The 17,780-nt window shown below is 42.5% G+C and overlaps 1 protein-coding gene and 1 long non-coding RNA gene across 2 annotated transcripts; both read left to right on the top strand.

Annotated features, from left to right (window-relative positions):
- Positions 1–473: 473 nt before the first annotated feature.
- On the top strand, positions 474–2,546 carry LOC139551348 (uncharacterized). The gene is made up of 4 exons (XR_011670260.1): positions 474–1,525; positions 1,683–2,021; positions 2,124–2,173; positions 2,362–2,546. It is a non-coding gene; the product is annotated as an uncharacterized lncRNA (long non-coding RNA).
- Positions 2,547–7,438: 4,892 nt separating this feature from the next.
- Positions 7,439–11,615, top strand: LOC139550895 (ladderlectin-like). The gene is made up of 6 exons (XM_071362134.1): positions 7,439–7,563; positions 8,792–8,879; positions 9,227–9,342; positions 9,694–9,885; positions 11,164–11,278; positions 11,377–11,615. Exons 2-6 carry the CDS (start codon positions 8,804–8,806, stop codon positions 11,466–11,468), a joined length of 591 nt encoding a protein of 196 aa, XP_071218235.1. The 5' UTR covers positions 7,439–7,563; positions 8,792–8,803; the 3' UTR covers positions 11,469–11,615.
- The last annotated feature ends 6,165 nt before the right edge of the window (positions 11,616–17,780 follow it).

The raw sequence follows: 17,780 nt of genomic DNA on the forward strand, positions 1-17,780 counted from the left end.
CCGTAGTGTCTCACTGCAAGGACAATGCAAGTTAATGCCCTGGCCACATCTGCATGCCTCCTTGCAGCGTGCCTAAGGCACGTTCACGCAGATGAGCAGGCGTCTTTCTTTTGGTATCTTTCAGAGTCAGTAGAAAGGACACTAAAAGAGGCCTAACTGACCTTAATTGCCTACCGACTGTAAGCTGTCAGTGTCTTATTGACCGTTGCACAGGTGCATGTTTTTAACAAGCGTATGGAAACGGTGTTTAAACCCTTTACAATGTAGATCTGTGAAGTTATTTGGATTTTTACAAATTATCTTTGAAAGACAGGGTCCTGAAAAAGGGATGTTTCTTTTCTTGCTGAGTTTATTACTCCACAAACACTAATGTAAACAAACAGTGTGTGTATAGCTTTAAAAGTTGAAAATTATCACGTGGATGTCAGAGCGCTGTCTGTGAATATTAGTATTACATTTCCCTACCCCATCCGTTCCCTGTAGACCAAGTAGTGGTGCAGTCGTTTGGTTTTTAGAATCCCAGAATGTAGCTTTGCGTTACCAAACTCTCTCGCTGGGTATAGACGTGAGTACAAGATGTACTTATTAGAGCCAACTCTATTAGACTGGTTTCAACTGTTCTGCCTGCGGATATGGAACACGGACGGACCTGTTCATCGGACGTGCTGTTTTCGACTCTCTCTATGAAAAGCCAACTGACGTTTCCTCCGGCTGTGCTGACCTGTTGCACCCTCTACAACCACTGTGATTATTATTTGACCCTGCTGGTCATCTATGAATGTTTCAACAGCTTGAACGATCTGGCCTTAATGGCCATGTACTCTAATCTCCACCCGGCATAGCCAGAAGAGGAATGGCCACCCCTCAGAGCATGGTTCCTGCCTTTCGAGGGAGTTTTTTTTCCCCCTAGCCACCATGCTTCTACATCTGCATTGCTTGCTGTTTGGGTTTCTGTATAAGCACTTTGTGAAATCTTCTGATGTAAAAAGGGCTTTAGCAATGCATTTCATATGGAATCGCATGATGCTCAGTGTGACGTGTTTATTCCCTCCGTGCACAGTTAGCTAGTTTAATTGCATCACCATGATCACAGTAATGAAGGGAAGGTGGTGGCAATACCCATTAGGGTCAGTAAGGGAAGAAAGAGGACGTGCTTAACTCAAATAAATCCCTTCTGTAAACCATTAAAGGTGCTTGGAACCAAAAATAGATTGTTTTGTATGATACCCATCAAGGACGAGACTGGATATCAACACCCACGGTCATCATTGAGTGACCGAGGTCATGAACGCTGGACTGGTTTTTACAATTTGTTTTTGTTTTTCCATGTTACATTGTCAATAGATAATTGCTTTCCTACCCCCTCTAGGTTTGGTGACTGGACCAACCAGATCCTCAAGACTGCCATGGGCAAGTCCCTTGATTGGTACCAGGAAGGATGGGAGAACAACCTGAAGGTAAAGTCTCTCTTTGCACACGACCGCAGCATCCAGAGTACGGACGGGAGCCGCAGCTGTTGACTGAGGTAAACAATGCTATTGTTATTCAAATGTTTGTATAACGTACTTTCTGATCACTGAAACCCCACCTGATGTGGTGGAAGTTTTCGAACCAGATCAGAACGCCTTGGAGGACCACCTTCCTAGGAAATATAATTGTATTTATTCCTGTTATCAATCAAGGTGAGACTGGACAAGGCGCAGGAGAAACGGGAGGAGAGCTACCGGAGCAGAATCAAGAAACGGGACCAAGTGCTATGACGTCTGGGCAAATTACTTGGTTTGGAAGAAGGACGAAAGGAAAGCGAGACCTGGGGAAAACCTCGCTGCTCTTTCGCTCCTAGCTGGGGTCACCATCTGTTTAAAACGAATATTTAAAATCTCAACTATTTGCATACAAAATAACCTGAAGCTACTTTTAGTTTTTTTCGGACTTCCTAGGTTTACCTCGGTGGAAGCCAACAATCAGTCGGCCGCTGAAAGCCCTGACGCCCTACACTTCAGGGAAGCTCGATAGACAAAGTACGTAACGTTTTGGTTGACATTTGAGAAAAACAAGAAATTGTAGTTATGCTGAGCGTATAAAAATGTACCTCTTCAATTTACCTCTCCAAATGACCTTAGGACCATCGACTGGCCGAGCCCCCCGGGAGGTATCCCATCCACCAGAACCAGTGAGTTCGGATCAGTTTGATTCGCTGTGCTCTGAGTTGGAGTGGGACCAGTTAGGCCATATCTTCCAAAAGTGTTGAAGTACATATCTCCCATTTCTAACACTGCACCAATCCATTACATTTTCTCAGTGTAACCTGTGTGTTTGCTTGTTTACGTGTCTGTCTCCTACCCTGCTCCTGTTATCAAGAGAGCAGCAGTGCCTGGACTTTGCAGTCCCCCTTCCGAGACTGGCTGCCTGTTGAGAACAAGGGACAGGCAGAACCTCCCACCCACACCTCTTTATTCCACAAACCAGAATTCAGTATTTTAGTCTATGATTGCCATTTGAGTGTACAGAAAATCTGTGAAAATAAATTCATGACACAACTGTACCAAAAATGATTAAAGTTAATGTATTCAAATATTGACAGGTTGGGTTTCACAAGGTGTTCATTATTGGAAGCTGTAAGGTATCCTTTGATGGTATTTATTTGTTCCAGGTTATTAATTGTTGTATCCTAGGACCTACACTAGATATATATATATTCAACCACAAGGGTGTATTAATGAGCTATGGGGGGGGTGTGAATCATAAGAGGACTACTGAAATGATATTATAAGGGCAGGTTAAAATAAAAACATGACAGCCAGGCAAGCCAGTGACTGAATCAAAAGGATGTACATATTTATGTAGTGGACATGGGCTTACTTTGTGATATTGTCAAGCAGAATACACGGTTTCTTTGACATTTCCGAAACGGAGCAACATTTAAGACGTAAGGATTTCATGTTGTAATGTTGACGAGGTACCCAAAAAGTTGTCCGAAAGAATGTTTCAAGCTAAACAAAGCTTGTGTAAACAGCGAATTTGTCGCAGAAACCAGCCTTGTTTGCATAGCGACGAAAAGAACACAATTTAGGCTGTCATCTCCAATTCTAATCACTAGCTAATCACACCGTTGATATAGCAATGGACGCTAATAGTTGATCGAATCCTATTGCGACGCAGTGGGGGACAGTATTTGGCATGACAGGCCCCCATTGGTTTAATTAGTCTCTCACTCATATAGCAAAATGTGTAAAATTGCAGGAAATTAGCTTTACAACTGCAAAAATGGCTCTACGCCTTATGGCAAAATGATGAAACAATATGGCAGTCCCCGCACCACAATGTGCATTCTGTTGGGCATGCACAAATAGGCTGATTGCGCGCACAGAAAAAAAGTGTATGCAACTTTCCCTTAATCAGATGTTAGATTCCAAATAATTCATTAGTGCAACAATTTCATTAATGTATCAGTTTTGATCAAAGAGTTTCCACAAGACACGAGCCAAGCTGTTTCAAAATGTTCAGCACCAGGATGTTGTCGTGTCTTTGGCTTTGCCGGATTAATTGCTATGACATACTATTCTATAAAATAATTTCTCCGTAATTAATATTACCTGATTGAACTAATCATGTAAATGTAATTAACTAGAGGGACACCACGAAAGAATATTTATAGAGCTGTTATCTTCCGAATAAACTCTTAAAGATTAATATTTTACATCAATAGCAGTCAACAATAATCGTCATCTTACTTCAGTCTCATATTCTGAAAGTTGTAAATTCTTGGTTATCTGCAAGAATCCTGGCTAACAAGTTGAATCAGCAATACAAAATTGGGTTTAATTATTTATTTACTAAATACCTAACTAATCACACAGAATCACACATACACAATTAAATCATAACTTGATTACATATTGCCGTCATAAAGGAAAACGTCCCTAGCGGGCGGAACAGATATGACAGCTTGTTACACAAAGGAAAGGGGGCTGGGTTTTAGTGAAAGAGCGGGAGACTGGAACAGAGGCGAAGCTGTGCTATCGTAAATACAGTATCTTATGCATTCTAAATTACCGCCCATTTGGAAAAGGAAAATGCCATAAATATTTACTCTGAGCTGCGCTTCAGTAGGTTGGTGGTAGATGGAAGACCGTGTTGCCAAACCGAGTCCTCTGTCCTTTGAAGAATGTCTCTGGTGGTCACTGGATACGTTGTAGTAACGTCGTTGTGTAGTAGACGGGACACTCTGACGGTCCTTCCTAACCTGCGTTTGTAGCAGCTGTTGCTAACTCAACGGCTAGGAGGTATCACTTCTGTAGTGAATACGAGTTCAAAGTTCATACCATTCACAACCAAAGTTCATGCTGATGTTGGCTTAGTTCTGTAGTTATTATCTGAACCATTCTGACATGGGATCGTCACCCTCATCTCCTCGGAACAGCAAGTTATATTTTTGTCAATGGCTTTATATAGTGGAGGGAGAGGGGTGTGTCTGAAAAGTTTGTAACCCATGTCTCTTCACAGGGGCGGGCCACTGGTTGAGCAGAGGCCCAAACTTATGAAAACCCAAATCTCTCATTTGGAAGCTAAAATTACATTTCATCTCTTCACAAATAATTTCATATTCAAACATTTGAATTAAACAACAATTCCATGTGAATCCAATACCTCTGATGTTTAGACTTTCCACAGTAGAGTTTATGTCATCCTATCATTGATGAGAATGTCTCAGATGACAACCGAACTGACATAATATACCTTAAGTACCACCGCATATGTTCAGTTGGTCGGATTACCAGAATATAGTTCATTTCCCCCCAACTTCTGATGTTCCCAGAATCTCTACGTTAACCAAAGGGTTTTCTTATGTCACATCAGTATAGTAGGGAGAGGGAAAGAGGTATTTATGACTGTCATAAACCTACCCCCAGGCCAACATCATGACAATGTGTATAGCACACATGACATCGTTGCCATAACCTCACACTTGGTTTTGCAGGGGTCCTCCAATGTGCAAAGAAAACGACCCAAATTAATTCCCCAAAATGAATCTGGTACATATGTTTGTGTGACGTAACAATTGGTTCATTCATTCTCAAAGGGTACATGGTAACAAGGCTTGTCGCTGCTCATACACATGCTCTGCTAAGACCCGTTCAAGCCAGTGTCAAAAAGCCTCAACTTTTTCCAAAAGCAAATTCCGTCATCTACCTGCCAAACGGCCAACAGGCTTACATGGGCTTTTAGACGTTATTGTTGGGGTTCTTATAATGGGGTAGACTCTGGAATGCTACTGGTCTATGTTTGAAAAAAATACAGGAGCAGGGTAGGAACGAGCTTAACAGAGATTGCTATTCATGCAGGTGATATCCAGGGATATAGAAGCATCAAAATATCAGCTGCATTTCAACTGTATTTTGACTGCATTCTTGCTGTGAACCATAACAGTGATAGCCTTGGCAAAACAGCATAAACAGATCTGGGAGTGTGGCTTTCAGTTAGTTCTTTTTGGCAACCCATCCCATGAGAGTGAATGTCTCGCCAGTTCATCTGTTCTGTTATATTTAATCAAATCTGACTAACCCAGTGCACTGCTTGCTATGAATTCTATCTGATGGTGTTTGCATGTTTAAGTAAAAATACAAATAATGTCCCCATTTGGAACACTGACAAGTAAAGAGCATACATATATACAGTACCAGTCAAACGTTTAGACACACCTACTCATTCCAGGGTTTTTCTTTATTTGTACTATTTTCTACATTGTAGAATAATAATGACGACATCACAACTATGAAATAACACATATGGAATCATGTAGTAGGCCAAAAGAAGTGTTAAATCAAAATCTATTTCTATTTGAGATTCTTCAAAGTTGCCACCCTTTGCCTTGATGACAGCTTTGCACACTCTTGGCATTCTCTTATCAGGCATCATGAGGTAGTCACCTGGAATGCATTTCAGTTAACATGTGTTCCTTGTTAAAACTGAATTTGTGGAATTTCTTTCCTTCTTAATGTGTTTGAGCCAGTCAGTTGTGTTGTGACAAGGTATACAGAAGATGGTCTTTTACCAAATAGGGCTAAGTCCATTTATTTGACAAGAACAGTTCAAATAAGCAAAGAGAAATGACAGTCCATCATTACTTTAAGACACGAAGGTCAGTCAATGCGGAAAATTTCAAGAACTTTGATAGTTTCTTCAAGGGCAGTCGCAAAAAACATCAAGCGCTATGATGAAACTGGCTCTTATGAGGACCGCCACAGGAAAGGAAGACCCAGAGTTACCTTTGCAGCAGAGGATAAGTTCATTAGAGTTACCAGCCTCAGAAATTGCAGCCCAAATAAATGCTTCACAGAGTTCAAGTAACAGACACATCTCAACATCAACTGGTCAGAGGAGACTGCGTGAATCAGGCCTTTATGTCGAATTGCTGCAAAGAAACCACTCCTAAAGGACACCGATAAGAACAAGAGATTAGACCGGTGGAAATCTTTCCTTTGGTCTGATTAGTGTGTCTTTGTGAGACGCGGAGTAGGTGAACGGATGATCTCCGCATGTGTGGTTCCCACCGTGAAGCATGGAGGAGGAGGTGTGATGGTGCTTTGCTGGTGACACTGTCTGTGTTTTATTTAGAATTCAAGGCACACTTAACCAGCATGGCTACCACAGCATTCTGCAGCGATACACCATCCCATCTGGTTTGCGCTTAGTGGGACTGCTGTCATTTGTTTTTCCACAGGAGAATGACCCAACATGCCTCCAGGCTGCGTACGGGCTATTTGACCAATAAGGTAGAGTGATGTAGTGCTGCATCAGACCGCCCTGGCCTCCACAATCACCCAACCTCAACCCAATTGAGATGGTTTGGGATGAGTTGGACCACAGAGTTAAGGAAAAGCAGCCAACAAGTGCTCAGCATATGTGGGAATTCCTTTAAGAATGTTGGAAAAGCATACCAGGTGAAGCTGGTTGAGAGAATGCCAAGAGTGTGCAAAGCTGTCATCAAGGCAAAAGGTGGCTACTTTGAAGAATCTAAAATATATTTGGTTTTGTTTAACACTTTTTTTGGTTACTACATGATTCCATATGTGTTATTTCACAGTTTTCATGTCTTCACTATTATTCTACAAAGAAAATAGTAAAAATAAAGAAAAACCCTTGAATGAGTAGGTGTGTCCAAACTTTTGACTGGTACTGTATATATATATATATATATGTTCACTTTTTATAGATTTGTTACATTTTCACAAAAGTAGTGCTATAATAGTGGACCAATAGAGTGCCTGTAGCACAGGCAAAGATATTTTTCCAGCACCTCAATTGAAAATAACATTCATTAAAAGTACCCTGCACCACCAAACTTCTTCCCGTGGCTATGCCCAAGGGGGTGTACGTTTTTGGTTTTTGCCCTAACACAACACAGCTGATTCAAATGATAAAAGCTTGATGATTAGTTGATTATTTGAACGGTTAAATGATGAGAGAGGGAGGGGTCTGACTGGATGGGTCCTTAAAAAGGAGAGCAGGAAGCGGTAAAACTCAACTCACAAACAGAGCGCTGACAAGACCAGACTGCAGGTGAGAGTTCAACATAGTCATCTAGTACTGTATCTGCTTTCATCCCAAATGGTAACCTATGTGGTGCACTACTTTTGACCAGGACCCATTGGGCATATATGACCCTGATCAAATGTAGTGCATTATATAGGGCAAGGGTCTCCAACAGGTCGCAGTAGTTCGCCAAACAATTGTTATTTAATTTTTTTCACGTGTTCAACTGTCAAGCAAATCTCAAGTATCAGACACTGCAAGTTACTAAATCAACGTGACTTGACGTTATCCCACCTCTGGTTAGTCAACTTTAAAACCATATCTGCCAATTAATTTCCAGCAATATTGCCCCGTCTGTCGCTCACTCCCTGTGTAGCCAGAGTATGCCTAGTGGGTTGACAGATTCTTTCTCAATTAAGTGTTAACTGCAAAGTATACTTACAATTTCTATACTTGTGACAGGTATCTATTGTTATTTGCAAACCTTGCCATGAAATGAGCAGCAATTGGCAATACAGAACCATTGCTAGACTGGCACATTAGACCACGCATTGCTTCCTCATGTGTTACTTTTCTTCCAGACCTAAAACAAATGGTATTCTGATGCGATTTAAGCACTGCCATGGACTCAGAACAACACATTTTGTTCTCTATTACCAATTGTAATTGAGTGGCAAACCAGGAAATTGAACTGAGAACATCTTGGAAAATGGATGTAATTTGGGGTTTAAAATCACAGCTTTTTTTTTTTTGGGGCCCCTTTAGTAGTTTATTACCCATTTTACTGTGTATATTGCCAGAACGCTACACTGAAGAGTTGTAGGGCAGACGAGAAGAATGAGCCTATTTGAAAGAAGTCGCTTGCGACGTGTTTGTATAAAGAAAAGTAGCTCATGCTAGGCAAGTTAGTCTCCTGCTCTAGAAGAATGCACTTTACCAGCCAATTTCATTTGCAAAACGGTGTCTTACCAGGTGTGCCATGCATCGGGGTTAGTTAGCTAGGGTGTGGTTTTGGGGAGAACCCAAGAGCATAGACTTCTCCTTAACTTAAGTAGATGGTGAATATCAGATGCTTTCAATTCCCTATAGTGCCATTTGGGAGTCAAACATTCCTAATCTACTGTATGTGGTGGAAGACATGATGCCTGGTATTCCTTAGCCCTTCATTAGTTGAATGTGATAAGTGGACTTGCTGGGGTACTCGAGGAGAGGTTGGGGACACACTGATGGCTTATCTCGTGTGTGTGTGTCTCAGGAGACTATCACCATGGCGACGTTGACCCTTCTACTGCTTCTCAGCGCTGCCTTTACACTGGGCGACATAATGACTGTGAACGACGCAAGTAAGAGTCAGCCTCACACTTTACATCACGAGTGTCAAACTCATTCCACGGAGTGCCTTGTATCTGCAGGTGGTTTACCTTTCAATGAAGACCTAGACAACCAGGTGAGGGGAGTTCTTTACTAATTAGTGACCTAAATTGCTCAATCGAGGGAGGAGCGAAAACCTGTAGACACTCGGCGCTCTGTGGAATGAGTTTGTGCTTTACATCATTCATTGTGTATCTTTTGTTGTAGTGTGGCATGACTGATCTACAAATGTTATTTATGATGCAAGGGGATCGGTCAGTCAGGACTATCCTTTAAAGTCGGTTGCAATTTCGGAACACTCCCTGTCTTCTCCTTTCAGATGAATTGGTGAAATTTGCACCAGACCAAAGAAACACATGCCCCAGAGGCTGGTTCCAATTTAATTCACGCTGCTTCATGTTTGTCAAAACTTCAAGGACATGGCCCAATGCAGAGGTATAATGCTTACCCTCTACAATTGAAATCAACTTTGTTTTTTAGTTAAAGGTGCTTTGGCCTTATTTTAACAGGCGCCTCATGTAAAATACTGAACCTCCCCTTAATATGCTGTAATAAAAATTTTCTATAGGCTTTTCAATATTTATTTGTTGAGTTGGGCCCTCTTGTATATTAGAACCCTCAGGACATGGGTTAAGACAGAGATGAACTAATCTCTAAGAGCCTGTTTAATTGAACATTAGTTCCGATGGCAATATTTGAGAGTCCAGAAGACAAATTCTCAGACTGGACAACTGCCTAATACTTCCATTATGACATGTCTTTGTCTCTGTGTACTGCTTGCTCTAGCGCCACTGTCAGTTACTTGGAGAAAAACTGAAGCCTGTGCACAACACTGTAAAGTACCTTGGCGCAAACCTGGCATCTGTGCACAGCTATGAAGAGTCCCGATTTCTACAGGCGGTGGTGTTGATCGCGACTGGCAGTTTCCCTCTTACCTGGATTGGTGGATTTGATGCTGTTCAAGCAAAGGTGGAAAAGGTACCAGTTGTCATAGTTGAGTAAAAGTGAAGATGCCTTAATAGAAGTGACTCCAGTGAGAGGTATACTCTAGCTGAACAGAGTAGTATACTCATCAATCTGTCAGGTCCTAGGAATCCTGTTTTAAGACTAATAAAACCATCAGCTCCGAGTAGGTGTTAAGACACTGCTCAGACAACTCTGTGCCAGGAGTAATCAACTCGCTGGTAATGACCACAGTTTGAGGTACCGCAGAGGAAAGATGGTGACGACACTCATTGACATTTAGCAAATAATGGGGAATAGCAATCGCAACTGATGCTTTGAATGGCCCAATGTCGTCTTTTTATACTGATATTAATGTGCTTTATTAGCCTAGTGGTTATAAGTATTAGGCATGTGACTAAGGCCTCGTGTGAAGTCATTGGCAAAAGAAATACTGTTGGATGTAGGTCTAGATTTGAGTTGATCATCTGGAAATATCCAAACAGTCTTTCAACTCCAGAGCAATTGCCACAGATTGACCAGATACTCCATTGGCCTCTAACGATGTGAAGAGTCTGCAATGTCGGGCAGATCAGGTGGGACCATTCTAGCCTATGAGAGAGCAGATTCGAGTGACAGGCACAACTCCGGTATAAATGGTTTTCTCAGTTTCTGACATGTCATGTGTGCTATTTGTATCAGTACTCGTAACAACCTAAGCATTACAAAACGTATATTTGCTCAAATAAGCCACTATATTTTTCGTGAATGAAATTCGACATCTTATTGACGGCCATACAAAAACGACTTGCTTGAGAAGGCAGATTTTGGGCGCAGTTATCCTTCTCGCTTCGCCTCTTCCTCTTTTGCTATGGCGCAGAAACAATTTACTAGCTGGCTTTTTCTATTTTCGAGACCTTGGGATTAAGGTTGTAGCTGACGTTTTTGTCAAGTTAAGAAAGTGTGTCTATATAAAAATAAAATAAACTGTTTTGGAAGATCTTACAGATGTACAAAAAGAATGAATACTATAGCGTGGTATTAAAAGGCCAGACCGATATGGAATAGGTTGCCATGTCTAAAGTTTGTATGGCGTTAAAATCTGGAAGCCTTAATGGTGACATATAACAACTGAGTTGGTGCTATTTAAACGGTTGTAGTTTGGTTTTTCACAATTCAAGTCTACGGCCATTGAAATGCATTGGGATTTTTACGGTTTTGGTGCTACTGGTGGTGGAGGAAAGACCATGAGTATGTCGGATTTCAGCAAGCATATCTAATATTTGATACTGAGATCTCACTACTTCCCCACAGGACAGGCTATGGTTCTGGAGTGACGGCTCCAAATTTGATCACGAGAGCTGGGCTGAAGGGGAGCCGAATAACCACAATGGTGCCAGAGAGCCATGTATTCAGATCAACTTTGGAGGTACAGTAAGCCCATTATCATTCATCAAATTCAACTTTTTCAGAGTAGGCTTAACAAATAAATGTGACCTACTTTTCTATTTTGTGTTTCCTCTTAAGCTGAAAACGACTGGAACGATGAATCATGTGGAAAGAGCTATCCCTCCGTGTGCTCCATAAGAACCTGTTTAATCCCTCAAACTATCGATTGAAACCAAAAATGCTACTCTGGTGTCAGCATCCTAACTGCAAATGTTTCATGTTATAGTGAATTACTTTGAAGGTATGTGTTGCTGTAAAATACGTTTGACTTGTTGTGTAATTATTGTAGCTTGTTGTCAATAAAACGAGTGTACGTATTTAATCTCATGAGTGGTTATTAAACATGGATTCACTTTGTTTCTTGAAGATGCAGTCTGGGTGTCTGTTCAGTGGGCATTTCAATTCTTTGATCCATTGTTGAAGAATAGAATTGTGTTAGGACCCAAAAAGTTGTAAAAAAATGTCGTCTCACTGTCAACTGCATTAAATTTCAGGAAACTTAACATGTTTAAATATTTATGAACATGAGAGTCAACAACAGACATAAACTGAACAAGTTCCACAGAAATGGAATGTGTCCCTGAACCAAGGGGGGCTGTCACAAGTAAGTCAGTATCTGGTCTGGCCACCAGCTGCATTAAGTACTGCAGTGCATCTCCTCATGGACTGCACCAGGGTTGCCAGTTCTTGCTGTGAGATGTTACTCCACGAAGGCACCTGCAAGTTCCCGGACAATTCTGGGGGGAATGGCCCTAGCCCTCACCCGCCGATCCAACATGTCTTAGACGTGCTCAATGGGATTGAGATCCGGGCTCTTCGCTGGCCGTGGCTGAACACGGGCATTCCTGTCTTGCAGGAAATCACCCACAGAACTAGCAGTGTGGCATTGTCATGCTGGAGGGTCATGTCAGGATGAGCCTGCAGGAAGGGTACCACATGAGGGAGAAGGCTGTCTTCCCTGTACTGCACAGCGTTGAGTGTCTGGGGCGGTGTGTCACAGCAGGCAATGACGGACCCTCCACCTCCAAATCGATCACGCTCCAGAGTACAGGCCTCGGTGTAACGCTCATTCCTTATACGATAAACGCGAATCCGACCATCACCCCTGGTGAGACAAATCCGCGACTCGTCAGTGAAGAGCTTATTTTAGTTTTTTGGCCAGTCCTGTCTGGTCCAGCGAGGGTGGGTTTGTGCCCATAGGTGACGTTGTTGCCGGTGACGTCTGGTGAGGACCTGCCTATAAGACTTCAGTCCAGCCTATTGCGGACAGTCTGAGCACTGATGGAGGGATTTTGCCTTCCTGGTGTAACTCGGGCAGTTGTTGCCATCCTGTACCTGTCCCGCAGGTGTGATTCCTGTGCAGGTATTACACGTGTTCTGCCACTGCGAGGAGGATCAGCTGTCGTTCCTGTCTCCGTAGTGTCTCACTGCAAGGACAATGCAAGTTAATGCCCTGGCCACATCTGCATGCCTCCTTGCAGCGTGCCTAAGGCACGTTCACGCAGATGAGCAGGCGTCTTTCTTTTGGTATCTTTCAGAGTCAGTAGAAAGGACACTAAAAGAGGCCTAACTGACCTTAATTGCCTACCGACTGTAAGCTGTCAGTGTCTTATTGACCGTTGCACAGGTGCATGTTTTTAACAAGCGTATGGAAACGGTGTTTAAACCCTTTACAATGTAGATCTGTGAAGTTATTTGGATTTTTACAAATTATCTTTGAAAGACAGGGTCCTGAAAAAGGGATGTTTCTTTTCTTGCTGAGTTTATTACTCCACAAACACTAATGTAAACAAACAGTGTGTGTATAGCTTTAAAAGTTGAAAATTATCACGTGGATGTCAGAGCGCTGTCTGTGAATATTAGTATTACATTTCCCTACCCCATCCGTTCCCTGTAGACCAAGTAGTGGTGCAGTCGTTTGGTTTTTAGAATCCCAGAATGTAGCTTTGCGTTACCAAACTCTCTCGCTGGGTATAGACGTGAGTACAAGATGTACTTATTAGAGCCAACTCTATTAGACTGGTTTCAACTGTTCTGCCTGCGGATATGGAACACGGACGGACCTGTTCATCGGACGTGCTGTTTTCGACTCTCTCTATGAAAAGCCAACTGACGTTTCCTCCGGCTGTGCTGACCTGTTGCACCCTCTACAACCACTGTGATTATTATTTGACCCTGCTAGTCATCTAAGAACATTTCAACAGCTTGAACGATCTGGCCTTAATGGCAATGTACTCTAATCTCCACCCGGCATAGCCAGAAGAGGAATGGCCACCCCTCAGAGCATGGTTCCTGCCTTTCGAGGGAGTATTTTCCCCCTAGCCACCATGCTTCTAGATCTGCATTGCTTGCTGTTTGGGTGTCTGTATAGGCACTTTGTGAAATCTTCTGATGTAAAAAGGGCTTTAGAAATTCATTTCATATGGAATCGCATGATGCTCAGTGTGACGTGTTTATTCCCTCCGTGCACAGTTAGCTAGTATAATTGCATCACCATGATCACAGTAATGAAGGGAAGGTGGCGGCAATACCCATTAGGGTCAGTAAGGGAAGAAAGAGGACGTGCTTAACTAAAACTCCTTCAGTAAAACATTAAAGGTGCTTGGAACCAAAAATAGATTGTTTTGTATGATATTCATCAAGGACGAGACTGGCGAGGCCACCTGCAAGGCGATGGTGGACATCAACTCTAATCTCTACCCGGCACCACCAAAAGAGGACTGGCCACCCTTCAGAGCATGGTTCCTCTCTAGCTAGTTCAGAGGAGGCTGCTTAGGGGAGGATGGTTCATGTCTCGAATGTTGAAAATGGAATGGTACCAAACACTTGATTTACATTTTATTATTGCAACAACACTATTACATATCAATACAGAGACATTCCTGTGAATCCAATGGGAGAAAATTAAATAACCTTTTGTGCAAAATATCATTTACAGGGTAGATTGAAAAAAATATTTTAAAATTAGTTCCTTAAACCTTTGGGATAACTGGACAAGTAAGGTGAAAGGTCATCTCTTTTAACCAGAGCATGGGTTGGTCAGTTCCATAGCAATGTATTAAATTATAATTACCCAAAATTACTCAATCATATTGTTGCATTTTTTTTATCCAAAGTATTCAAGTCATTCATTCGTAACTTGGAAAAGAGAGAACCTCAAAGGTTTCTTAAGTCAAAGTAAAGGAAGTGGAATTTCTTTGCAAACCTTCATATATTTTCTCTGAGAATTATTAACCTGAGATTTATCGATGAACTCATCAAATGGCAAAAACTCCCCAGTGTTGTCTACCAAATCACGTGAAAAATGAATACTCTTGTCAAACCAAAGGCCTTTGAAAATGGATTTCCTATTAATTTTAATAGCTCTTGTTCCAAGTCAATGTTTTGTTGGGGGTAAAATTATGCTTGAATATCATTTTCTAGAAAAATAACATTTGCTGGTGAAACTTAGACAATTTCACAGGTAATTTTGGAGAATCAAAAAAGTCATATTTCATTAGGAATTCAAGTCCACCAAGGTTATTAAACAGTCTATTAGGGATATGATACCACATAGAGCTTGGATTAGACAGACATCATTTCAACCATTTAATTTTAAAAGCACCCACTAACTACTCAAAATCAACAGCCTGTAAACCTCCACGATCGTAATCTTTCCCTAATTGTGATTTCCGAATATAATGCGTTTTATTCCTCCAAACAATTTACAATTTTTGTGTTCCTAGAAGAAAGAAAAAGGGACTGACTTGGGTAAATGATTCTAGATAAACCATCTGTCTTGGACAAAAGAATACGACCCAGAATTTAGATATCACGTTGTAGCCAGTGACTTAATGAAACTCTCATGGAATGAGTCCTATTATCGAAGTTTAAAGATTCTCTATTTGGAACGTTTTTAGTGATAACAATTCCTAAATATTTAACTTCCTTTTAACCAGGTATGGTGGCAATGTTGACGGAGTCACAGCAATAAATTGGCATGAGATCACATTTGTTAAGGTTGATCAAAATGGCGCCGGAGCAGAAGGCATATGTTTTACGTGCCCCCAACCGTTTGTGTTTTTTTCCGTTTATCTGCGTTGTTTGTAACTTTTTTTGAACCATTTTTAAAACAATTTCTGTACATAATGTTGCCACTACCGTCTCTTATGACCGAAAATAACTTCTAGACATCAGGACTGCGATTACTCACCACGGACTAGCAGAATCCTTTTTCTTCTTTCATGACTCTGACGAGGCCAAAGCGGAGGATATACGGCTCCCTCGGAAACAGGCCACGACCCCAGTAATCTGCGTGAAGAAGAGGCGGAGAAAGAGAGGCCGGAGGACGGGCTGCCTTCTGAGGAGTAGGAGGCGATTGAATAAACCCCCACTCCCCTCAATTCTGCTTGCAAACATGCAATCTTTGGACAATAAAATGGACAAGTTATTGGGAAGATTAAACTATCAACGGGACATTAAAAACTGTAACATCTTGTGCTTCACGGAGTCGTGGCTGAACAACTACAATATCAACATACAACATAGCTGGCTGGTTGTACGATGTACTGGCAGGATAGAACAGCGGCGTCTGGTAAGACAAGGGGCGGCGGTCTATGTATTTTTGTAAACAACAGCTGGTGCACAATATCTAAGGAAGTCTCGAGCCATTGCTCGCGAAAGGTAGAGTTTCTCATGATAAGCTGCAGACCACATTACCTGCCGAGAGAGTTTTCCTCTATATTCTTTGTAGCTGTTTACATACCACCACAGTCAGAGGCTGGCACAAAGACAGCATTGAATGAGCTGTATTCCACCATAAGCAAACAAGAAAACGCTCACCCAGAGGCGGTGCTCCTAGTAGCCGGGGACTTTAATGCAGGGAAACTTAAATTAGTTTTACCTAATTTCTATCAACATGTTAAATGTGCAACCAGAGGGAAAAGAACTCTGGACCACCTATACTCCACACACAGAGATGCATACAAAGCTCTCCCTCGCCCTCCATTTGGAAAATCTGACCATAATTCCATCCTCCTGATTCCTGCTTACAAGCAAAAATTAAAGCAGGAAACACCAGTGACTAGCTCAATAAAAAAGTGGTCAGATGAAGCAGATGCTAAGCTACAGGACCGTTTTGCTTGCACAGACTGGAATATGTTCTGGGATTCCTCCAATGGCATTGAGGAGTTCATCACATCTGTCATTGGCTTCATCAATAAGTGCATTGATGACGTCGTCCCCACAGTGACCGTACGTACATACCCCAACCAGAAACCATGGATTACAGGCAGTATCCGCACTGAGCTAAAGGCTAGAGCTGCCACTTTCAAGGAGTGGGACTCTAACCCGGAAGCTTATAAGAAATCCCGCTATGCCTTCTGACGAACCATCAAACAGCCAAAGCGTCAATACAGGACTAAGATCGAGTCGTACTAAACCAGCTCTGATGCTCGTCGGATGTGGCAGGGCCTGCAAACCATTACAGACTACAAAGGGAAGCACACCAGAGAGCTGCCCAGGGACACGAGCCTACCAGAAAAGCAAAACTACTTCTATGCTCGCTTCGAGGCAAATAACACTGAAACATGCATACCAGCTGTAAAGGAAGACTGTGTGATCACGCTCTCCGCAGCCGATGTAAGACCTTTAGATAGGTCAACATTCACAAGGCCGCAGGGCAAGACGGATTACCAGGACGTGTACTGCGAGCATGCGTTGACCAACTAGCAAGTGTCTTCACTGACATTTTCAACCTCCCCCTCTCCGAGTCTGTAATACCAACATGTTTTTAGCAGACCACCATAGTGCCTGTGCCCAAGAACCCTAAGGTAACCTGCCTAAATGACTACCGACCCGTAGCACACACGTCTGTAGCCATGAAGTGCTTTGAAAGGCTGGTCATGTCTTACATCAACACCATCATCCCATAAACCCTAGACCCACTCCAATGTGCATAGCACCCCAACAGATCCACAGATGATGCAATCTCTATTGCACTCCACACTGCCCGTTCCCACCTGGACAGAAGGATCACCTATGTGAGAATGCTATTCATTGACTACAGCTCAGCGTTCAACACCATAGTGCCCTCAAAGCTCATCAATAAGCTAAGGGCCTTGGGACTGAACACCTCCCTCTGCAACTGGATCCTGGACTTCCTGACGGGCCACCCCCAGGTGGTAAGGGTAGGTGACAACACATCTGTCACGCTGATCCTCAACACAGGGGCACCTCAGGGGTGTGTGCTCAGCCCCCTCCTGTACTCCCTGTTCACTCATGACTGCACGGCCAGGCACGACTCCAACACCATCATTAAATTTGCTGATGACACAACAGTGGTAGGCCTGATCACTGAGAACAACGAGACAGACTATAGGGAGGAGATCAGACCTGGCCGTGTGGTGCCAGGACAACAACCTCTCCCTCAACGTGATCAAGACAAAGGAGATGATTGTGGACTACAGGAAAAAGAGGACCGAGCACGCCCCCATTCTCATCGA

Source organism: Salvelinus alpinus, chromosome 23 (genome assembly GCF_045679555.1).
Source record: "Salvelinus alpinus chromosome 23, SLU_Salpinus.1, whole genome shotgun sequence".
Lineage (NCBI taxonomy): Eukaryota > Metazoa > Chordata > Actinopteri > Salmoniformes > Salmonidae > Salvelinus > Salvelinus alpinus.

Excerpts from the sequence above, each read along its gene's own strand:
- LOC139550895 (XM_071362134.1), top strand. The coding sequence starts at position 8,804 with ATGGCGACGTTGACCCTTCTACTGCTTCTCAGCGCTGCCTTTACACTG. Across the intron at positions 9,343-9,693 it reads GGACATGGCCCAATGCAGAG|CGCCACTGTCAGTTACTTGG; the intron begins GTATAATGCTTA and ends TGCTTGCTCTAG. Across the intron at positions 11,279-11,376 it reads TATTCAGATCAACTTTGGAG|CTGAAAACGACTGGAACGAT; the intron begins GTACAGTAAGCC and ends TTTCCTCTTAAG.